General features: G+C 45.9%; 1 protein-coding gene across 5 annotated transcripts in view; it reads right to left on the reverse strand.

Annotated features, from left to right (window-relative positions):
* The window catches only part of CD34 (CD34 molecule), a 71,203-nt gene that overhangs the window by 7,474 nt on the left and 38,843 nt on the right, over positions 1–24,886 (reverse strand). For 3 of the 5 annotated variants that reach the window (XM_059717648.1, XM_059717645.1, XM_059717647.1), the window contains 3 exons: positions 3,585–3,788; positions 2,528–2,790; positions 1,182–1,259 (listed from right to left, as the gene is read on the reverse strand). In XM_059717648.1, the coding sequence (XP_059573631.1) occupies positions 1,182–1,259; positions 2,528–2,790; positions 3,585–3,672 (429 nt within the window). In that variant the 5' untranslated portion in view covers positions 3,673–3,788. Of the gene's footprint in view, positions 1–1,181; positions 1,260–2,527; positions 2,791–3,584; positions 3,789–16,003; positions 16,274–24,886 lie in introns of those variants that run through there. The other 2 variants (XM_006265099.4, XM_019499870.2) reach the window with 1 other exon arrangement.

A 24,886-nucleotide genomic window follows, 5' to 3' on the forward strand; every position in this document is an offset into this window, starting at 1 on the left:
TGTTCTTTTTTGAGACTTGGCAGCTTTGGAGCCTTGCAGCGACGACCGCACTTTACAAGACTCATTTACTAGCTCTCTTTTCGGTATGGGGCCCTTCCTCAGCCCAACTCCTTGGGCAGGGAATCTCAGTTTGGCGACAGAAATGCATCAGCTCTGCACATCTGACAGGTTTGCGTTTTGCTGCCCGCTAGATGGCATCTGTGATCCCAGTAACAGGACTTCCAATGTCAAGCTTTGCTCAAAGGCTTTCAGCATGTGTGGCAACAGGTATGATGCCAGCTGATAGGCGTTAGAGGAAGAACTGAATAGCCCAGCAAGAATCTAACCCTCCCAAATGATCTGTCCGGTGGGGGGAAGTTACTCACCATAATTTCATTTTTTTAATGTATTGTTGCTGTCTCACAGTTCTCACAAGTCTCTTTACCAGGTGGCACTTGTTGCATGGTTTTCCCCTGATACACAGTAGATTTGCTCCCATAGCACAGCATCTCAGCTGATCCTTCCCCATCAATCTGCTCTAAATTTTACAAATACTTAATCATTTGAATGGTGTCCAGCTGCCAACAAGACCAGAGGCAGTTTCCAGATATCCAGAATTCCCTTGTAAGCCACTATCAGAGGTCACAGCCAAGCCTATGATTTCATAGATTTCATAGACATGAGGGCTGGAAGGGACCTCGGAAGATCATCGAGTCCAGCCCCCTGCCCAAAGAGCAGGGAGTCAGCTGGGGTCATAGGATCCCAGCAAGATCCCACTCTCCCTCTTCATCTCATCAGACCTGATCTCTTCTCTGCACCAGTGGGCAGCAAGGATGAAAGGCTGTTGGGGCAGGAGGATAATTCATCCATGGACAGTGGTACGTGTCTGTGGACAGAGTTAGGCAAGCAGTGAGATGCATGGGGGACACGGGGGGCCGGGCTGGTCCCAAACTGTACCACGACAAAGGAAGACATGTCTGAATTCCTCCAGGTGATGCCGGCGACCATCCCCACGTGCTCAGCCATGCTCCCTGCGGCGGAGCAGAAGCAGCACGTACCAGCCACCGTGGCTTGGCTATCCTGACACCATTGCAAAAGCCTAGCCCAAGGCCTCAAGCCTCCCCTGCCCGCTCCTGCGCTGGGTTTGTCCCTACTGCTTTCAAAGGAGCAACTCTCCAGCCTCCCGCAGGGTTTTAACTTACACATGTGTAGGATGCGTTGAGCTGCAGGCATATCACATGAGGCTTCGTCACGTGCTTGACATTGTGGCACGTGATGATCTGGAAAGCAAAGCAAAACGAGACAGGCATTTGTAAAGAGCAGGGAGAGACAGAAGCCGGCCAGGGCATCTGGTTGCATCCCTCGAAGCCTTTAGACTGTTTGCCTTGATGACTCTCAGTCCTCACCCTCCCTCCCCAGGAGGCTATTGATCCCCGTTTCCCAGGTCACCTCCTGTAATTAGCCCACATTAGACAGCATTCAGGAAGCCCCCCTGGAGCTGAGCTCCAAGCGGCTTTTCTGTGCCCATATCTGCAACATCCTGGTTACTAGGTGCGGCATAACTGCACTAGCGCTAGTCTTTGCAGCCGTGATATGCAATCAGCCGGTTATGATTCATGTCCTTAGGGTGAGGTCACTTGCTCTGCTGCCCAGTTCCCTGCCAGTCCTTTAAAACTCAGCAGACAAAAAGCTCCAACTTCATTGCCTTGAAATCCCTCTGGGGAATCTGCCCTTGTGATGATGTTTGCATTAACAGCCCCATCCCATGAGTCCAGCTGGCTTCAAGTCCTAACGTAGCCATCACTAGAGAGGCCCTCTGGAAAGAAGGTATTTTGATGGTAAATCTCACTGTGTCGGGAAAGCAGGATAAGAGTGAATACAAACAGGCTGAACTTCAGCAGGGAAGGTGCAGCCAAGAATAGTGAAGTCATCCTTGTGGAAGATAACTCAGATGAAGCTTGAAATCCATCTGCTGGGGCTGGTTTGGGGAGAGCGGGACAAACCCTGCAGCCCCGACTGGTTCCTTTTGACCCGAAGGATGCTATGATGTGCAGTGAGCTACAAGCTTTGCAAATTAGATCGTCTTCTGCCTGCTGCGGAGCTGCTCATCCCCACCCACCGAGCAAGCAGTCATGCACTTTGATGCACTGCTCGCATACTCACAGCCCTCTTGCTCACCTGAAAGACAGGGCTATCCAGCACCCCTTTGCAATTGCATACTGCCTTGGGCGGGGTGGGGGGAAGAAAGGCAGGAATATTAATGGTTTAGCTTAACACCACCCAGGGGATTTTTGATCTGCTTATCTCAAGTTCACTGAGGGAACCGGTGGCCAAGATGACAAGGTGAGGTCATGTCAGGGTGGGGACAAAACCAGTGTCCTGACTCTTGATCTTGCGACCCGACTACAAGGTCATCCTGCCCCCTTGCCCTCTGATGTACAGCACTGGGTCTGGTTTAGCACAGCATGGCACTAACAAGCCGCAGCTCCTGAATAAAATCTTCAGGAATTATATACTCAGCAACACGCAGTCAAACGCTTGCTCCTACCTCTGTTCCATTACTAATTTCATTTCCTGGGCTCGTGGTGACGGAGGAAACAGTGTGCTTTGTGCTGCCAGTAGTAGTTGTCCAGACTGGTTTCAGAGTTGTGTTTGGCAGTGTCACGCTGGGAAGAGATGATACTTCTGGCTGTTGAGTGGAAGATATATTTGTAGCCCGAGGTTCTGTCTCATTGCCGCCATCAAAGCTGCGCACGGTGGTGGGTGCTGTGCTGGGGGCTTCAGTCATGTTGACCATCGTCAAAGTAGTTTCTATTTCCAGGAAGAAAAAGTGTATGAAAATGCTGAAGCACTTCAGAGCCAGCACATGTCTTTACAGTGACTGAGGTGCAACATTAATTTGTCATAGAGGTGCCAAATCATTTCACCGGCTCTAAGAGACGTGCATCTTAGACAGACTTCAGAGCTACCTGGTTCTTACGTGCACTTCATAATCTGCTTACAATGGACTCCTATGCATATTGCAAAACAGCACAAAGCTAGGCTTAGTCTCTAAAACCCACCTCCTCTGGGCTCCTCCTCCCTTCTTGTTGAATGTGGAGCCCTTAAATATACAGGTTTACCCACCTGGAAACATTGGAAGGGAGAGCATGCGTCTCTCTAAGATGCTCCATCTCGAATCTGACCCCCTGTACCAGGGCAGCAACTTCTTACATATGCAGAAAATCAAATGGGAATGCAGAGATGTGCGAGATGAATGTGTCAGCTGAGTATGACAGTGAAACTGGCTCTGGGGCTGTGCGATCAGGGTTGAGCAGACCTTTTATCTCAAGCAATCACTCAAAAACAGGTACAGACCAAACAGTTTGGATATGGAATCAAACTATCTGGGTTTGAGATATAACTTTGGGCCTGTTATAAAGCAAGGAGGTAGGAGCACAAAATCTAAAATACCCAAGTGTGCGTGTAAAGATGCCTTTTGATGAGACAACCTGTTGTCATTGATCTGTTGGGTGGGTTCTTAGGGCACTTGCATCCCTTGTAAATCTGATAGCTGACGCACACTCACAAATGGAAACTGCAGAGAGGGCAAGCAAAATAATTACCGTTTAACGATACGGTTTTTGTAGATGGCAGTGCTGAAGTTCCTGCAGGACTGCTGGGCTTTGTATCTGCTGGGCCTGCCTCTGTCATATTACCATCACTTGTTCCTGGTGTCGTCACCAGGGGAGTTGTAATAAATGTTGTGTGTGTGGCAGAGGTCTCTGGTGCTGAAGTGTTGATGGTCTTTGTCTCACCAGAAACTACCTCTGTGGAGGGAAAAACAGAGAGTGCAGATGTGTAAGTAAAAAGCACAGCGTGACAGATGAGCTATGAACTCTAGTGGGACTCTGCTATGTCTGCCATGTGGCATCTGAGAGCCCTTTGTGGAGGAAAAATAATAAGTCTGTAGTGCTGTGATGCCCTGTTTATTGTACGAGGTGTTTAAAGGACCTGCTCGATCCTTTGGACATTGGGGGGTTATTGGGAGGCTGGAGCTAGGTCACCCCTTGCCTGCCCCCAGAAAAGATGTTCTTTGCAAGCTTTGGGGCACAAACACCCTTCTTCAGGCACAGGGAGGGTCTGCTGGTGTTGTGTGCGCTCCCCCGGGTGAGCAGGAGAGCGCACAAACACCAGCAGAGCCTCCCTGTGCCTGAAGAAGGGTGTTTGTGCCCCAAAGCTTGCAAAGAACAATTTTTCCAACTATTTAGTTGGTCAAATAAAAGATATCACATCTACCCAAAAAGCCTTGTCTGCCTGTGTCCTTAGACCGACACGGCTACAACCAACACCCCAGAAAAGATGGCATTTAGATGGCACTCGGGTCCAGGGGCAGTGGCAACAGAGGAGCGAGGCAGAAGGCCCCTTCCCTCTTGCTCTGCCCTAGTCCTTCAAAAAGGCATGGCAAAATGGTCCCCCAGGCTGGCCCTGCTCCCAAAGCATCACTGTGTCAGGCCTGTCTTGGGGACTGACTCCCTGCGAGTGGCTCCGATACCGTGAGCGCACGGCACAGCTCCCCCAGAGCTTTCTGTTAATTAGCTAATCTTGCTATGCGAAGGGGGAAGAAAGGACTTTTAAGGGCTATTTTCACAAGGCAAGGCTTTTCTATGCCAAAAAGGGGAGAGAGGCCTTATCGCTCCTATGGAAGAAATGCAGGGACCAATGGTTTGGAGTGGTGGTACCAAATGGTCAAATATTCACGGTTATCCTGGTTACTCGAGCATCTCCGTTTCCAGTTTTAACTGAGAGTTGAGCAGAACTGTTGGCACGATGGCTCTTGTTCTACTTGAAGCCTATACAAGGCAGGGGAAGAAGAGCTCGGTGTGGGACTGAGCACAACAGGAAAGGTTCAGAATTTGCAAAAAAGACGCTTGGACAACAGGGAAAAGGAAAGTGGATATTTTCTGGAGTCACAACCAGCGTTATGGCCTGATCTAAAGCCCTCTGAATTCAGCAGAACCATCCCCATGGGCTTTAGGTTAACTCCTTGCGATGTGCAAGCAATACGGACCCTTAAAGGCAAAATTGAATGGTTACAGATTCATTGAATAGTCTAGTTTAAGGTTTATAGGTCCCCCTGCAATTACCTGTTGTGTGAAAAACATGCCACCTCCAGCTCTCTGTATGAAATAATCTTTAAACATTGATGAAAACACTTTTTTCTTCTGGTGCTTGTATAGACTTATTATGATTTCTTCCTGGAAATCTATTTATATACTTTTTAAGTAAGCTTCAATGCCTACTTCAGGAGCTGTTCCTGTTTACGATTCTGCTCCAGAGCTTCACGAGAAAAATAATTTTGAAAGAAATCGGTGCTTCTGCCCAGGAGAGACTGGGCCCTAGCACCTCTGAGCAGAACTATTTTATTATTAAAATTTCTTCCCCACAAAACAGATTTAGCAGAATTGGTGCTAAATTCTGATCAGCTGCTCAATTGCCCAAGCCTCAAAGAATTAGAAATATGACAATTAAGTGGTTTGAAAAATTTGCAAGGAAGGGGAAATTACTCCTTGCAACAGGTAATGATGTGAATGTACTAGGAACTCAGCCTAAGACAGGCTTCAGGAGCAGGTGGCTCCAGCTGCGATGGTTTAACAGATCATACAGCCTATGGCTATGTAACCAGACAAGAGATCAGCCAAAAAGCTGGCTGGCCAATCGGGGAGACTCGGATCTTCACCACATCCTGACGTAGGCATTATTCTGGTGCCAGGCTCACACCTCTTTGAAGGTCTATCTGCTTCTTGGCCCTGCTATCGGAAATGGGGAGGAGAACTTGATGGGGCCATTTTTCCTAGTACTCTAAAGAGGGACAGGGCATGCCAGGGGTGTCATAGCAGAGAGCCGATCCCAGAGCGGTGCCACCCTCAAGTACTGTTTTTAGGCTTAGGTATGAAACAGCATCAGGAGACACTGACTGCAACTGCAGACGAGATGGACACAGGGCCCATTATGCAAAGCACCACACTCAAATGCAATTGCCCCAAGAACGTATAGTCCAGGTAAGGTCTCCAGGTTGTAGCCATATTGGTCTAGAGGCAACAGCAACCAGCACTCACGGTAGAGGTGAGATCTTTTATTAGACCAACTAGATTTTCTGCCAAAAAAGTTCTTTAATTGCAAGCTTTTGGGCACAAGCACCCTCCTTCAGGCATAGGAGAAATGATTGTAAAAGTTCTCCTAGGTAGAAATGAAATTTCATATTTTGTAGGAGAGTTGAAGGTGTGGGAAAATCTCCCATTTGGGCCAGTTCATTTTATGCAGCAGATTTTACCACACCTTCAACTCTCCTATGAAATATGAACTTTCATTTCTACCTAGGAGAACTTTTACAACCATTTCTCCTATGCCTGAAGAAGGGTGCTTGTGCCCGAAAGCTTGCAATTAAAGAACTTTTTTGGCAAAAAATCTAGTTGGTCTAATAAAAGATCTCACCCCTACCAGATAAGGAACTTGCTCTGAAAAGGCCTCATCGTCCTCGGGGGCAGAGCTGCATTTCAGACAGGCCTGGCTAAAGTCATACGTGAAATAAAGGTAAATGCAATGCATATACTGCCTTTTACTATAGAGAACAGGTCCTACTGATTAGCACAAGAGACTGGGTATCCACACTCTATGGCTGTGTCTACTTTTGCTAAAAGGGAAGGATAAACACTCAATCATAGTGAAAAGGCAGAGGAAAAGTTTCAGCTAATGCAAAATATCCCAAGGAAACCTGCTGGGATACAGTACAGCAGAGCCTTACTACAACCCACTTACCAGTACAATGAGCATTGTCTCAGGCCAATGGCAGGAAAAGGTGTAAACTTCTGCAACCTACCCATTTGTGAAAGGCTGTAACAGGCGGGGGTGGGAAAGTTTATCACTGGTGATGATCCACTTGGAGTATTTTTTTATTTTTTTTTTAGTTCTTTACCATTTTCTGCCCGTTACTGAAACTGCTGCTTTTCTTTATCCATAGACCCCCCTAATCCTTTTGGAGACTTAACTATACAACTTTCAGTAGCATCCACTTTGCTCCAGAAGAATGCGTGTAATGAGTGTAAGTCAGGAGAACAAGGGAGCTGATTAGCATGGTAAAGACAACCGCGCAGCATGAAACCCTCAGTGTCAGCAGCTCAGAGAATCGCTAGTAAATTATAGACGGGCACACAGCATCAGTTTGGATTTAAAAAAAAAATCTGCAAAGAATAACCTTGCCATCAAACTGCAACCTCCAATTCCTGACCGTCGCAGACTGCTGGTTAATTGTGACTGTTCAGTTCACACCAGGTCTTACAGCCCAGGAGGGTCAGGCATTAAGGGGAGTTTCGCTCGTGTAGCCAGTGCATGATCGGGGCTACCAGCGGTAGCCAAATTGATTCTTTGGAGCTGACAAAATCCAAGGACCTAAGTCAAGGACTTCATGTTTGGATCCCTGAGTGCATATCCAATAGCTTGCAGGATTGAGCCATATGCAATAAAGAGTTGAGGCACTGATGCACCTAAGTTTTGGGTGTCTGGCTCTGAGTGCCATCCAGAACTGCCTGAGCTGCCCAGGCTCTCTAGACACTGGGTGGGAGAGTCACCGCAGTGGGAGGACAGCCTCATCATTTCACAAAATCATAGACAACAAGGGTGGAAGGGACCTCAGGAGATCACATCTAGTCCAACCCCCTGCCCCAACTAGATCATCCCAGGCAAGGCTGTCAAACTGGCTTCAAAAACCTCCAAGGATAGAGATCCCACCTCTCTAGAGTGCTTCACCACCTTCCTAGTGAGAAAATGTTTCCTAATATCCAACTTCAACTTCCCTTGCTGCCGCTTGAGCCCATTGCTCCTTGCTCTGTATCTGTCCCCACTGAGACCAGCCCAGCTCCATCCTCTGTGCAACCCCCCTGCAGGGAGCTGAAGGCTGCTATTCAATCCCCCTCGGTCTTCTCTTCTCCACACTGAACAAGCCCAGTTCCCTCCGCCGCTCCTCACAAGCCATGTGCCCCAGCCCCTAAAGAAGTCTTTCTCCTGCAGCCCTCACCAAGTGGCCAAGCCCCAGAGGGGCAGGGTTTCAGACACATCCGTGTCCTCTGCATCCCCCATTGGCTGTCCACACTTGAACACACTGATTTCAGGCCACTTCCAGGGTGCGACTGTTTCAGTCCCATTTGGAGGTGCTTAGCACTCCTCCTGTACCGAAAAAAGAGGCTTGGCACCCAGTTCGTGGGTCTGGATTCTACTCTGGAGGTCACGGACCAAAGCTATACTGAACCGAACCTTGCCCTTCATCTCCACGCCCCATTTAGTCCTTATCCTCTCTGCTAACATAGGGCCAGATGTCTCAAATTGCTCAGCTGTTATTTGGGCACCAGACTGTGAAGCCAGCTTTTGGGAGTGGCTGCCGAGTACTTTGGAAATCGGGGCCCGTGGAAGCTGGTTGTGACAGATTTTTTTTCTGCATCTCATTATCAGCTTCTGAACTATCCGCCCTGCCACAAAATGCATTTCCGTGAACCTAAAAGCTGGAGCTGGGACACCAAGCTTATGTCCACATTCGAACTGCCACGGTGCTCAGAAATGTTGGGATCTGGGGTTTCTGGTTTGGGCCTGATTTTTACTTAGAGACATTGGACTTGAGATCCATCTTGGGGACAAAGCATTACATCACTGAGTTTCCCCGATAACAAATTTTAACAAATCAAGACCAGGAGGCATGATTTCATGCCCAGAATAATAAGTAGCACAATGTCCAATCTCTCCTTTTCACAAGGCTTTTGTTTACGGGGACATCAGCAGGAAACTTTACCTCATTGCAATGATGTAATGCCTTGAACTTGACCTCCCAAAGTGCCACAACCACCCAGACAAACACCTTTGAACTTTTCCAGATGTGTCTAAAAACACCAGAGCTGTTTGGCCAAGGTCTTTACACCAGCGAGTATTATAAAACAAGGACTGGATCGTTCTTATGTTGTAATTTGCTGTACCATTTGTTCTGCCTTCTCACAAAGAAAGACACGCATTCTCCCCTCCCAGCTCTGGCGTATGCAACCAGCTTAAAATAAAGTGAATTGAAGTATTTGCACCCAAGAGATCCTAACAATACTGACAAGGACTGCAATGCCACTCTCAAGTGGGGCTTCATTAAAACCTCAGTCATTTACTGCACAGCATATTTTTATTGGTTTTGCAAAACTTGCATGAATTTATTAGTGTTGAAGGCTTGTGATTTCAAGCCAAGTGATGTATTAGGCAGGAAGCAATCCAAGCGAGTAAGGCCAACATATGAGAAGTAATGTCTTAGCAAGCTGTGTGAAAAATCAACCCTTTTCATCAAAAGACTTTTACCCATACTTTTTTTCTCTTTCCTTATTAAGCTTTGTACAGAATTATAGCAAACGAGCTTCCATTCAATACGTGTGATATCCTGAATAATCTCTTAACATGCATCAACACCCTAATGGATGCAAAATGTACCTACCGAAATTGCATAGCAACAACATCATCTTAACAGATTATTGTCCTACACCCACGCTCCACCCCAGCGCTACTCCGTCTCCTCACTGGCACGGAAATAAAGAAATACACGTAGATCATCACTGGACAGGTCTCAACTGTTTATAGCAACAGCACATTAAACAAAAAGATCTCTTCCTCTTATTTGTATCATCACGAAATCTAAGGGAGAGCCTATAAGACGTGTGCAGTCCTTTGGGAACTAGTTTGCTCTTCTATTATAATAATAATAATAGTTGAAGATAAATGATTTGTCAAATTCACCTATGCTTTAATTGTATTTTAAAGGAAAGTTTTTAGAGCCAAATCAGTTCCAAATCCGTGACTCATTCAAGAAGCCATGTGGCCCTACTACTGGCAAACATCCTCTACCGCTGCCTGGGGCTTCAGAGGTTTCCAAATCCTTTGGCAGGCATCCTATGTGCAGGCCCAAGCCCAGAGGTTTGGGGTTCGGATGCCCCCGAGTTTTGCTTGCTCTCAGCCCTATGGCCGCAGGAGCAAGCTAGGGAGAGGTCTCCCGCTTCCATGAAGCCAAGATCTTCCCACTGGAAATGAAAGTGGGAGGTTACCTCCGCGCGACCTCCATAGGTACTACCCCGTGCCAGAAAAGCGGTTATTCCCAGCGACTAGGAAAACCGCCTTGGTGGTCATGGTGTTTCCCCTGCCTTTACAACATATCCTTCATCTTTAGCTCACGTGACTCATCCTTACAGCCCAGGTGTAACGAGCTGCATGTTACGGACACAGCGAGTAAGGCAGGGATGAAACAACATGGCAAAAGCTGCAAGGGCAGAACCAAAAACTGACAACTCAGAATCTCCTGGCCCTGCCCTAAGATCATACTTTTATTGTCAAATTTGACTGATTTTTTTTTTTTACTTGACTGATGCAGCAGGTGCCTTGATGCAAGGAAGCTGTGATGCAGAGCTCGGTGTGTGAGCTGGGAGGGGAAGGCAAGAGAGACAGAGAGAGCAAGGGGTCACTGCTTGAATGGCAAGCAGCAGCACACCTTTGAGGGGTCAGGGCTACATTACTCTAAAACCTCTAGCTTTACTCATCTCCAGCCCCGTGGCAGGAATTCAAGCGGGTGGAGCCCTCTTCCCTCTGGAAATATCTGATAAAATCCACCCCCCCCTTTTTCCTTTTCCACACAGCCTGCACAGGATATGGGTGTGGGGTCTGCAGGCATGAATGACACAAAGAGAAGGGCCAGGAGAACGTGGGAAGGAGAAGGGATGACAACTCAAACCATTACATCACCCTGTTGAGCTGTGAGCCGACTCACCTAATCAACACTTCGCTCTGCTTAGCCAGAGCTGATGAAAAAAAAGAAAGAAAGAAACATTTTGCTTTGGCTAGTCGCCTGATTTAATGTCACTAGCTTATCTAAGAGTTAGCATATGAGCCCAATATCTTGGGCAGGATCTACAAAGCTTGAGGCTTATACACGTTTCTGAAAGTTGAATCCGAACTGCCAGTTCTCTTAAGCGTCTTCTACGTCAGCACTTTTTGGAAGGCTAGCTTCTTTGTTTCTATAGGATCGTGGTGAAGGATATGTGCTTTAAGGCAACAGCATGCAAAGCAAAAAAAAAAAAAAAAGACCCCAAACTCCGGACTGGCACACGAAGCCGTCTCTTGCACTAGTGTCCGTACGTGTAGTTTTGATACGGGCACTACTAGGGCAATCGCCCTGTTCGGTCCGTGAGCAGCTCTCCCTTCCCCGGGAGTACACACACGTTGTCCCAATTCCTGCTTTAGTGAAGCAGTTAATATTGTGGCTATGTATGATCAGACAGAGCTGAAACTTGGCACGCTGTTACATTTCTGAATGTCATCGAGGGCTTGATTTGGGCTTGCTTCATGCTCGGCTGAAGGTTCTTATTTAAACAAATGGATCTGCCCATCTCTAGTGATTCAAAGCCTGCGTTATGAGATGGATTGTGTGAGCAAATATTTTTCACTTAGCACCTTTCAATCTTAAGTATCCCAAGGCACAATGCATGTTATGTTTCCATACAGCACACGCTGAGCTGTTCCTGGGATGGCAGGTTGGCGCTTAATTGATGGATAGCAGCTTGTGCAACGTGGAAGGTAAAGGAAACGCTGGGATAGGACACAAAAGCAAATGCCAGCTGAGGAGAAGGATGATTTTGTGGATAAGGACGGCCAGGTCAATGCACTGACCCGGAGCTCAGGAGGACAGGGCTCTATTTCCTCGTTCTGTCACAGACAGTATGTGACCCGGGACAAATTCATCAGGTATTAATTTAAATCGTATCAGAAGGCATGGTCACAAACCAGGGTTTTAGAACTGCACACAGGGGGAGCATGGAAATGCTATTATAGTGATGGGAAAGTGTCCAATTTGCTGGGCTATGAAATATCACACAGCTGCATATTATCAGTTCACAGTAATATTACTTACCTCTTACTTAGCACTTTCCATAAACACATTTCAAAGCATTTAAAAAAGGCCTCGTCATCCTCATTTTACAGAAAGAGAAACTGAAATGCGGAGAGGTGAAGTCACTTACTACAATTCACGCAAAGAGTTTAGTGCCTGAACATGGGAAAGACCCCCTAGGAACAACTTCTAAAACATATGAAGAGTAGTTGATAGAAAGGCACTGAAAATTGCTATAGCAATCCAGTGTGAATTTTAGTTCTCGTCTAATATAAGCGCTAGATTATATTGCTACTGATTTCATGACTGGATTTGCCTTTACTCTGTGCATATTCCAGCTTTACTGCAAGAGTTCAAAGTAACATGTCAACACATTTTTTCTTGTACCACCCTAGACCAGCTCTGTTCCTACTTACGGCCTGTCACTGGGATAGATGAATCAAATGAAGTAACAGAACATTATAAACCAAACAGAGGATGGTCCTACACCCATGTTCTTATAATTGCAGGTCCTTAACACCAACTCTTCTCTATGAAATGACAGACTTAAAGTGGTCTTGCTTTAATGAATGTGAGTTTAAAGAAATGGGGACACACCTATGCCACAGCAAAGCAACTGGAAATGGGCTACTGGAAAATCTGCTGGAATAGCCACTTCCCCATAGCCCCTACAATGCCCTGTGCAGAAGTTGGGTCTTTCAAACTCCCTTCAGTCAAATAAGGTGCTTACTGAACCCCATCAACACAATATGTGTGTGCCTTTAATCTTTGGAAGGGCTAGGAAAGAGTTCTGCATTGTGCACAGACGCGTAAAAGAGTATTTGGTGGGGAATGCACCATTCAAGTTTGGAGTTGGTGACTTCTGGACCTCAGCTGGCAACTTCATGGCCTCGTGGGCTAAATCTTATTTCAACTTGTTGTGCCTGAATGTCCCGTATATAGCTGCATATGTGCCACTTTTGCATTTTATTTCCACCTATGCTTCCCATCTTGGCAGGCTCCACTATAGCCACAGTGGCACGGAGGTAGCCCTGAGCAAGGGCTGCAACTGCTCCATCGCTGGGCTGAGAGGTAGGCCCCTCCTCTGTTACCATGTACTTCAGGATGATCCTTTCCTCATTGGGACATGCTGTATGAACTTTGCATCTGATTTACAATTTCATTGCAATACCAGGCTTGGGGCAAGATTTTACCAAGACCTTGGGCAAAGCTTGCTGGGCCCCAGGGCCTGAATCTCAGGCAAAAACCACAGGCATATTTTTGACCCATTGCCAGGCAAAAGATGGCTCTGAGTGCTGGGATTTGTTCAAGCCCCATGATCAAATTAAAACTCAGTGGCTAGCCAGACCCCCATCCTTCTCCACCTAGAACGATTGTTCATATGAGTACCTACAAATGACCACATTTTGCATCATTTCTTCCTTAATGGAGACAAGGATTTCAGCAGCCACTTAAGTGATGAGTGCACAGAAGAGCTAAAAACTGGGAATGGAAAACAAATCCCAGAATTACAAGCTGGAAAATGCTAGCACAGTGCCCACTTCACCTGTGCTGACTGCTTCACGTTATAATGCCACTAATGTATTTATCCTTGAGTCTGTAAATGTTTCTGGACACTTGAAGCAGACATGGTATTTCAGGACCAAAAACTGATGAAACTAGTAACCCCCAGGAAAGGCAACAGGCAAAACACTATTTTGCTGTAGGCGCCTCACTGCCACTTACGTAGTTTCTGGCACCTGCCTGCAGCTTGCAACTCAGCTTTGCATGCACGAGTCTGTGCGCACCCAACTAAGCAGGCCAACGAGGGCAGCTGTGCAGGGATATGTGCACAAGGCTGATTTAAGGCCCCAACTTTTAGTTGCAGAAAAATGTGACTAGTGGGCATTGCACGCTTCAAGCTCAGTTTCAGGGACATCTTATTCGGAGAGGATATGAACCTTCATCCCCTGCCTCGTACCAAAGCGCTTTAGCCCATAGGCCACAGGCTGGCCTGTCCTAGGTCTTTCCCCAGCTCTAGCCCTGGAGCTGACCTCCTGGGCAGGCAATAGAGGAAGCTAGATGAAGCAGGAGAAGGAGACCTAACCGCAGTGTGCATGACCTCCGTGAGGTGGATGCTCTTGTGCAGAGGAAAGGGACCAGGGTTGAGCCTGGGACCCTGCTTCCAGTGGGGACAGGGATTTTCCAGGTGCTGTTTATTCATCCTGGCTACTCAATGTGAAAAGTAAAGGAGCAAGGGGCCTCTGCAAGAGGAGGGCTGAAGAAGCCTCCATGTCGTGCCTAGCTTGTAGCGTGGTGGTTAGAGCGCTTTACCGGGAAGCAAGCTCTCGCTCCCTCTGGGCGAGGACAGCCCAGAGCTGGGGCCTCCTGCTGCCGGGGCTAGTGCCCTCGCTGTGCGGCTGACGAGCGGGAGTGCTCTTCTACTCCTCCTCTGCTTTGCTTTGGCCAGGTGCACTCACACAGCCATTCTGCTTTGCTCCAGGGACAAACAAGCTGTGCACAAGTGCCATAAACCACAGGTACGCCATTGCACATATGCTATTTAGGCATCTACGGTGCAACAGATGTAGCTCAACATATCTGGCAATTAAAATAGCTGGCTAGGAGATGATAGAGAGCTGGAAAGAGAATCCAGGATTTGTAAGAAACTTATTGTGAAACCTTCCCAAATTCTACCCTGGCTTGAGTTTCACTCACAAGTCCAACAAACAACAAGTTAAGGTGCTCCACCCCTTGGAAAAAAAATAAATAAAAATCACATCCTTAATCTCTCTGTACTTCATATTACCCTGAACTAGACTTGGAATAATAGTTCCCTACTCCAGCAAATGCTGGCATCTTATTTGGTGATTGCAAAGCGGTGCAGTATCCTGTATAAGTGCAATGCAGTGGCTGGTCCAATAAAATGTATCATATTCTGGACACGGTGCAACTAGAAAATTAAAAAACAAAACAAAACCACAATCCAAACCCAGCCAAAGCTCGCATCAGATAATTTTGTCTTCACTTTTTTCATATCACAAGCGACTCAGGTTTCTAATGGCAGAGGAACACTTGCATACAAGTCTTGCTAGCTAGGCACCTCAGCGCGACACTTCTGAAGTGTCCTTTTAAAGGCTTCTTTGTACATTTTCTTTCTGTAAGATTAGTGCCCGCTGAAGTCTAAGGTGAAATGGCTCAAATGAGCAAATGTACATCTTGCCAGAGTCAGATCAGAGTGAACTCGATCCTTTCTGAAGTTTAAACACTGAAATAAACAGCAAGAAGGAGGAGCAGACTGTAACCAAGCATTTGAGAGGCTCTACCAGCTCACATTGCAGGGACTAGGGCACAATTACAGTAGGTTTGATACCCAGAGGATCCTGCGGTATACACAGGATATGGCACATTCGATTAAAGAACAGTCCATCTTCAACCTCTTATATCCAGGATCATTTTGGAGATTCCTGGTTTTGAGGTAAAAGAGGTAATGTTTTCACCCCAACAAGGTTAGACACTGCCTTTTAAATAAGCTACGTAAGGAAATCCTCTCATCATTACTATATAAATATTTTGCAATGCTGAGCCTTACTTGCAGAAGTATGATAGGAGGATTCCCCGTGTTCACTGAGCATAACTTTAATCATATTTTTAAGGAAGCGTTTATCTTTCATCAAATAGTGACTGAAGTTGGAAATTCTGCATCGGTGCAGAGACAAGTTACTTGCATTCACTGGATGGACTCGGCACACAAGCACGGTCCAACAATAGGCTTCCACCTAACATCCTTTCTGCTGGGAAGGATGCTGGTTCCCATCTGTTTAAATCATCACTAATTCCTGTTTGGGATTTCCATTCTTTTTGGGCATTTGGGAGGGGCTGGATTATACCAGCATCTCTCCTCTGTACTGCCTTTAGTACCAAGCTCTCCACATCAGGTTGTGATATGCTCTACTTCTATTGAATATACCTTACCTGACAGCACTCTCTTTAGTTGGCTATTCCAAGAACATATTATAGAGAAGAATGAATTGTCATCATGCTGCTGTATTTCATGCCTGAAAAAAAACAACTGAGTGGCTATAACTGCATCGTTTTAAGTTTAATACTCACCAAGCAGGCTCAGAGCACAGAGAGCTGCCCAGAAAAGCTGCTTCCTCTTCATTGCTCTGAAGCTTCCCAAAAACATCCCTGCTTGTGGCTCACAATTAAAACTGTATGTTGTTCTGAGTAATCTTGAGTTTTTGAGTCCTGCTATTGAGGCTGCGTGCAGCTTTCCTGTAGCTCCAGTCTTGGCAATCAGCAAGCCAAGGGGTGGATATTCCTTCACAGAGGTTGTGCTTCTGCTTCAAGACTGAGGTGGAGTTTGCCTGAAGTTTGATCTCATAGCTCTATATACTTTACAGCTTCTCACCATCACATTGCACCACCACATCCCACCCTCCTTTTTTTTTTCCTAGACATTGCATATACTTAACTCTTTCATGGAAAAGCTGGTTTTTTTACTTCAAAAATGAAGACAGTGTTAGAATTTGCTCTATATGGAAAGTCTGAATAATGTGTCTTGTGTGGGTAACCTCCCTTTTCCCCTGAGTTTATACAAAGCTGTAAGCAATATCCAGGTGAAATTTAAGTGGTAAAGCTATACGTCTGTGTTATACACACAAAACTATATTGCATATGCTGTAGGGTAACACTACAGGGACTTCAAAAGCAGATTTTAGCACCTTGATTTTTTCAGCAATCAAATAAAGTGATGATCTGCCCCCCCAAAACCATCACCGAACTAAACAGAAACAACCCAGGTTACTTCAGTCACGTGTAAATCACCGAGACCGGCAGGTAACAAAGTCGATGGAATAAGGGCTTTTGAAAGGGATGGGTTGCACTGAACATAGACCTGTTGCATAAAACCTTGCAGGAGAATGACTAGAAACGTACTTACTTTCTGCCTAAAAAAAATTTGCAGTTATATAGACACAAACTGGTGTACTAAAAAAGGTCAGACTTGTTCTTCACTACTACCGCAGTGACATTTCTCATGCCAAGAATCAAGGCAAAGTGGCCCGTGCTGAGCAGCGTGCTGCTGCGGTTAGACCGCTACTGGTAACAGAGCTAAATAGTTTAAAAGTGCAGCACAGCTGTGTAGCTAGTGCAGACACAGCCCCCATCCCAAACTAGGTGGTTACCCTGGCCAGGTAGCCACAGAAAAGCATGACTAGTGCCATTCAAGTAATCCCACTTCCTAGTCCCATAAATTCATCTCCGTTTTCATTCTTATTTTGTTTCATTTTCCTTCTTTTTTAACATTTTTCTTGCTCCCCTTCTCCCAGTGGAAACACTCCCCCCGCATAAGAACAGTGGAACACCACCCCCATCCCACAGTCCCCTTTTCTGTTTTAAGACACAGGTCAGATCTTGATAGAGACAATGAGAGACACCTTCCCTCCGACATCCTCCTCTGCTTGACACAGTGGAGCAGACTTATGGCAACCAGACTCATTACTTACGTTGAAATTAAATATTGGAAAATATGAACTATTCTTTTAGCCATCTTAAATTAATTTTAACATGTGGAAACAAGACATCTGGCCCCATGTGACCACCAATCCTTCAGCGGACCAGAAACAAATGCAATGCAGACCAGTTTGGGAATTTACCTCTATAATAATATACAATCCATAACTTGGGCAGGGAGCCGAGTGTCATGAAGAAACCAAGAGACCTAGGCTTTGTTTCTAGTTATGTCACTAACTCTGTGGCCTTCGGCAACTCAAAAACTTGGATGAATCCCTACCTCTGTAAAAAGGAGACACTCCCTTTGTAAGACATGGATCCTAACCTCAAAAAACACCTTGTAAGTGCTATATATTGCTATTCTTTCTTGTTGGTGCAAAATAGGAGTAAATCTATTGGCAAACATGGAGTACAAGAAAGAACCAAACCCTAAATGAGAGCTGGAGAGAAGTCAAGTGCAGGCATGGTTCCTTCAATATTTGTAAACATTAAAATTACATATAAAAAATGCTGCTTTCTTGGCTTCCTTGTTCTGAATGTTCGAACAACAAACTTCTCTTGTTAAGAATTCATTTAGGCTCCCCAAAATAAAAGTGTGACAGCTTGAGAAAGCGGTTTTCCCTTTCGCATGACTATAGGAAAGTAAACTGAATTTTGACTTATTTTTTTCTTATAGCTGACCATTTAAATACGTTGACTTTACGAGAGAAATCACTTTTAACAGGATACACACAATGGGTTTCTATTTGGATTCCCCCTCACATATCTTACCGAAATGCTACATGCAACAAACTTCCGCACTAGATTGTATTTAATTATATGCATATATATGGTAAAAGTTCTGGTAGCTTTTATTTTTAATTTAGGACAGGAAAAAATCCCTGGGAAGGAAACATCTGTTGCGAAGCTAGTCGCTCCAAGTTTATATATAGACTTCTTTTCTGTTGTCTTAACGTGCCTATTTTTTTTTGAAGCTCGCTGGCAAAGTTTTACATCTGTGACAAAAAGCCCTCATAATATTCCAGTAACATATAGCAAAGGATCAGACTGACACGCCTACACACACTTTCCTCCTCAAGATAGACAATTTAATCTCTCCATCTTTCTACAATATACAAAGACTCCTGGAGGAAAAACAATCCATATGTAGACATGCTCAGTCTTACTTAAAATACTATTAGGGTGAAAACTTCTTTTAAAAAATACAAAAGTAGTCGGAACTGCAATGCTGAAATGAACACTTCGAAGAAATCAGTGCACAGACACATTTATAAGGGATTACACACACACACACACACTTTACTTTAAGAAAATGAATGTAAATATGTGGCTGCATCCTTAGTAACCACAAAAAGCCAACTTAAAGACAAAATAGATCTTACCTCACCTTAAATGTCAATACTTCTGGATTAAAACTTATATTTCCCTGAAACACTTTCCAATATAAAAACATTAAAAAAATAAAGAAAGGGGTGGGGGAGGAATAAAGTGCATGTAAAAGCATGAAAATACATATTAGTCATGTCTGGTGACATCTTTTATTTTTTAGGACACAGTTGTTTGCAAAGAAATCAAATCAGGACTCTTTGAATTTCCCCTGAAAGCAACAGTGACTGCCTCGGTTGTGGCAGAAATGCCACCGTCGGTGCCCCTCTCCAGACATCTGTCTCAGCCAGCCTGGGAGGCGGGTGTTGAATCCCTCAGGGCGGGGAGCTCCCACCTGGTCTGCATCACAAAAGCCTGGGGCCTGGGAGGCGGATGCTGTAGTCACCTGGGCAGGGGGGAAAGACCCGGCCCTGCGCGGGCCCAGGTAGCCAGGGATGTTTTGGGAGATTGGTTGGTTTGTAGCCAGCACTGGCAGCTTCGATTGGACCGGGCTGCTGAGGTCAGAAAGGTTATTTAAGGGCCCGGGCCAGGAAGAAGGCAGCCATTCACCATGCGGTCATCCAGGTGAATCTGAACCTGGCTCTCTCCTCATCACCGCATGCTCCAAGAGTGCCCTGCCTCCAGAGGAAACGCCAACCACCTCTGGACGATGCGCGTGAGTAAGCTACTCGAGATCCGATTAGATATTTAGCTTCAGTAACTCAGATGCGTGTTTAAACGGCTACCTCCGCCACCCTGGTTTGCTCTATGGGATTCCTTTGATATTCCTGTAAGATTTCCATGATACTGCTCTACCTTTTACCCTGTTTCCGCCCTACCGCCTGTCATCAATAAAGCTCTCCTTTGTGACCGGTGTGGGAGACTTATTGAGGGGTGGGACTAAATTATGCCAAGGAGGCCCCTTAGGTCTGTGGACTAAGGGAGGCTTCCTAATAAGCCCCTGACTTGGGGAAGTGCCCCAAGTGCTGGTATTGGGTCTAGGACCCATTGGACGATCAGGTCTGTGTTCTCCAAGGTGCGCAGAGCCAGAAGTGAGTCCAGAGCCCTGCATGGTGGCAGCGGGACCCCAGGCTAGCGGGGGTGCTCCAGGGAAGGGGTCAGCCGGACGGGAGGCACCCCAGGGAGGCACTCGGAGCCTGGACGGTGGGCGGGCGCAGGGAGGTGGGCGGCTCAACGCAGGAGCGCCCCCGACTGGCCCGCCACATCGGTCACAGGTTGCTACAGAAGCTGGTAGCAGGTAAATGCAGAGACTCGCGGCAGGGCATGGTCACAAAGCAGCGCATGCAGCTAAAACCCAAATCACCCTCAAGGGAGGCTGCGCTAAACCAGGCGAGGAAAGGGCCGGTGCCCAGAGAAGGGAAAGGAAAAGCCTCAAGCCCCGATTACAAGACAGTCACCTGCGTACTTGGCACAGACTTCCTCCCTTCAAGCAAGGGTAGGAGGGTGGGTGGGGAAAAGCCCAAAGGCACGGCATTTGGAAATGAACAGGCTCTGGGAGCAATCCAGCTACGGCTCCTATTCTTCTTCCCCTCGCCTGCACCCAGATTCATTTACCTGCATCCCCTGCCAAGAAAACCACCACACCTCAGCTGGGCCCTAAGTGCTGCCAAAAGAGACACACCTCAGCTGTTCCACCTTGCAAGTTTGCCTTTTCCCTGCAGCAGCTTGCGAGGCCTTGAACCCTGCCCTGGACCCGCCTGCCAGGGAAATCCACAGCCAGATGCCTGCAAAGCCGCAAGAGGAACTTCGCACAACCGTGCAAAGGTTACCCGTCCTCTACCGCCAACCAGACCACAGCCCCAGCCTCCCGACCACGCAAAGACACATCACAGCCCTGCCGGCCTCCAGGCCAACTCCAGCATCACGGCTCCAGCGAGCGAGGCCAAAGGGAGCTTTGACCGGCAAAGTAAGCTGGGCTGGGCAAAGTGTGGGGAGGAAGGGGAAAGGGCAGGGGAAGTCAGCGCTTTGCCATGGTGCCTGGATCCTGCCCAGCGCACCAAGGGGCAGCACTGCACTGCAGCCCAGGCGCTGTCCAGCGCTGGCCTCGCTTGCTAGCTCACCGCTGTTCTCCGCTCAGCCTCAGCACCAGGGAGCTTTGCACTTGCAGGGCTTTGCTAGGCACAAGCTGTCTCAGACTTTGCCCATCCTGGCCCCGACACCTGCAGCACGACCTGCTTCTCCGCTCTGTTCTGTTTAGTGGGCACGAGGCGCCTGGCAAAGCTCTCAGCGAGCTGCCCCGCCGTTCCCTGTGCAGTCCCACGCTGGTCCACCCAGCTCCTGCCCCATTGTGGGCACAGGCTTCTTCCAGGGGTTTCTCCTTGCCTCCGAGTGATCGCACACAGCCAGCAGCCCGTGCCCCACGCACCTTCTCTCACCCGGCGCGCTCCCTTTTTTCTTGACAGTTCAAAAAGAACTCGAATATTACAAAGGAGCAAAACTATTTCTACCTGCTCCTCGTGCTCAAACCAAATTTTGTTACAGCCACATGACAAACAGTTCCCAGAATGGCATATGAAGATCCATATGGCACCTAGGCATGCATTCATTACTTCATTATTATGTAGTAAACACTGTCACTTATGAAATGGGCGTGCACATCTGTCTCTTCCCATAAAGATTTCGTATCAAGTGACTTTCTTTACGTTCAAAGAAGTCCAGAATCTAGGTTTCAGTGTCACGTTTTACTTTCTGGCAATGTTATTAGGATCATTCTCATTATAGATTCCCAACAGCTGCTTTTCTGGAAGTGATCTGCTGGGACAATGCATCATACTCTGACAATGCATCTTGGAGGCATCACGTTTTGGACGGGACACGAATAAGGTTCTAAGTATATAGCTCTTAGATACTCTAATTCTTGTGCAAAGAGACACTTGATCAGCAATGGATTGCTTTCAGCTTGCTAAGGAAAATTAAAACAGCACTGGAAACAAAAGCTCTACTTAGTAAGGACTTTGGCAAAAACAATGCACTGGGCATTATCCAGCAAAACTGGTGGTGCCTTTTAAAAAGGAGCAGGACTGCACTATAACCAAGTGGTCTGAATTATCAACCAGAATAAAGCACTTTAAAGGCACATTCCACAAAAAGACTGTCAGTTCCTGCCTGTAGCATTCAGATGACTACCCTAGTCCATACCCCAACACCTCACCCATGCTAAATCATACTTCTGTCCTTTCCTGGATGCCCTGGTTAGTCTCCAGTCTCTTCTGCTTCATTTCCTCCTATTCTTTTTTACACCCATGTGGGATCTTGAAAGAAAGAAATGAGCAGGGCCATCTGGATCTAGGTCGCTGATCTTAATTTGTCTCGGTAAACAGGCTAAAAAGAGACCACGGGGCTAAAAATAGAGTAAGAATCAATTTGCCACCCAGAGGGTGTGGGAACCTAAGCATGTTTTTCATTTTTAATAGTAGTCAGGACTTCAATTAGGTATAATTTAATCAGTCACATCTCGATTTAAAATGTCTTTATTTATGAATGTGTCTACGGTACTACTCATCACCTGGTGACTGTTTTTTTCCAAGTCTACTGGTTTCACACAGGCTTACTCACTGTACCATGCCTAACGACCGTTCAAAAAGAAAACAAGTCGTCTAGTAATGGAGGGACCTAAGTGGAAGCTCAGCTTTATAGGATTTCAGATCAGGACCCTTGATCTAAGTCCCACGGTACTGTTCTTTAAGCCAATAGACATGAATGTAGACAAGTTTCCATCAACATTTTACCAGTGTCCTTTCAATTTGCAGGTGTAAAGTGGAACAGTAGCAAAAAAATGATGGAAGCTGGTGGACGCTTGAGCACACTGAAGCTCTCTCTGGTGCTAACAGTGTTTCCAGCCTACCGATAGTCCTTGCACTTCTGTTGCTTTAAAATACCTTAATGCAGACAATGTCGAATGGTCAGACAAAACTGTGTGAAACTGTATATGCTGATATTTGAAAGTAGTTGTTTAAAAACAGAGTTGCTGCCTCTAAGAGAGGCATCTTTGTTGCAAATTTTACTCTGCTTATAAGGGAAATTCTACCCTCTTTCCTCTGTTTGACTGCTCAAACTTGACTGTGAATTCAAGTCATGCTGTATTTTTGGAGCTGGAATGGTTCAAGGGATATGAGAGAAGCAAGATGTGTGTGGTAATCTCTGTAATTGAACCAACTTTATAAAAGTTAGTCCAATAAAAAAAAAAACAAAATTAACGAAACACATTTTGTTCCTTGTGAATTCAAGTTCATGACAGCGCTGAACAACATGCCAACCAATAAGTCATGTTTAGCATCTTATTAGGTATTTTAACTCTTAACTACCACATTTGAGAAGTATACTTTCCAATACAGACATGCTCCTAGAGCATGGTGTATCTGCACACCAATGGGTTCTTGTACATATTAAGTGAGAGAGACTATGCAGGAGAGAGTGACGGTCTCTTACCCTTTAGTCATTTATTTCTCAATAGTTGTTAAACGAATGCAAGTAGTGAACTTTCCACGCTTGTACCAGACCCTATTCAGAGGGAAACGAGTTCCTTCCCTCTCACTCCGAGATATGTTTGCATTGAAGGCAAGCCAAAACGAGGAGCAGATACCCACACTTTCTGGAAGCCAATTTACATGCATTTATATATACACGCCAGTAAGCGCATAATTTGTTTAACTGCATAACACAATGCCAGTGCCAGTCTGTGGCTTCTTGTTTCCATTAGCACAAACACCAGTTATTTGCACGTTGGTTAAGTGCATAAACTTCTAAAATACATGGTATTTTTCAGCTCCGCCATCGAGCTTTGTAACCTAATTTTACTTCAGTTAATGGCATAGGACTGGTGACAGAGAAGCAGCTGCCCAAAGAGCTGCTATTAGAAGCCTTGAAAATGGGAGAGGCTAGTCCAGCTGGGGACTGCTAGCTCACATCATGTTCAAGGCCTAAAATAGTCACCCTGCTGGTACCAGTACAGCCCCAAAATTGAAGACCTGCTATAATTTTAAAGGCTTATAAAGCAGCCCTGAGTCTGACTGCTTATTCGAAGCTTTGAACATGATATGATGGGAGCCATTCAGTTTTACCAAAGTACTTACAATATCCTAAGCAATGCTCATTAAGTACCCAGGTCTGCGTACTCAATGGACTTTGCTCTCTTTAAGTTCAGATAAATGCATCATCTCGGTAACAGCATCACCTTTTTCAGACAGCAGGCTACAGACTTGGATAGAATAGGCCACAGTATGTTTAAACTAAGTACAGCTTAATGCTAACCAGGACGATTTAGACTGAACTGTGGTGGGATATTGGATCAACTGTCCAAATTTCACATGGCTCAATGATGAAGTCTCATTCACATTAGCTGGGAGTTTGTCCAAGTATTTAAGGATGATTAAGTTAATTGTCAATGATGCAATAAACATATGGCTAGGAAGTTATCTGCCAGGAAACATGCTTTCTATAAGTACTTTAGCAGCACCACCAAGGCATTCTGCAGGCAGATGGCGTTTAGCAGGTTTCGGCCCAGTCATTTCCCCCTTAAAAAGTTACTTTTTTGGGCAGACTGAAGTCCTCCACTCCCAACATGCTCTCAAGGCACCAGACTTACTGACCCAAGGGATATGCAACATTAGATAAAAAAAAAAAAGTTGTAGAAAGATGTCTTGGCTAAAACATCACACTTCACACTCAACTAGCTCATTCAATCCAATAGTTTCAATGCAAATTTTAAACATATCTCCCCACTGACATGCAAAGCAAATATTAACAGTCCCATTTTCCAGATCACAAAATAGGACAAATGTCTGTTCCAGCACTACACAAGAAGTCAAAAACAAAGTTGGAAATAGATTGCAGAAATCCTGAGGGGTGGTCCCCTGCCCTAGAAATTAAACCTCATTGCTTGACAGACAAGCCAGTAAAACTTGGTGTTCATGGATTAGAAAATTACAAACAAGCAACCCTGTATGTCTATAAAGTTTAGACTGCTTAAGACCAAAACACATTAACCTGGTCTATAGTATTATTACAAATATCCTACACCTCTATTGTAAATAGAAAGCAAAAGGAAGAGACCAGATTCAGTTAAAAGGTATGATGGAGTTGCTTTTAAACAGT

The sequence above is a fragment of the Alligator mississippiensis genome, chromosome 14, assembly GCF_030867095.1.
Source record: "Alligator mississippiensis isolate rAllMis1 chromosome 14, rAllMis1, whole genome shotgun sequence".
Classification (NCBI taxonomy): Eukaryota; Metazoa; Chordata; order Crocodylia; family Alligatoridae; genus Alligator; species Alligator mississippiensis.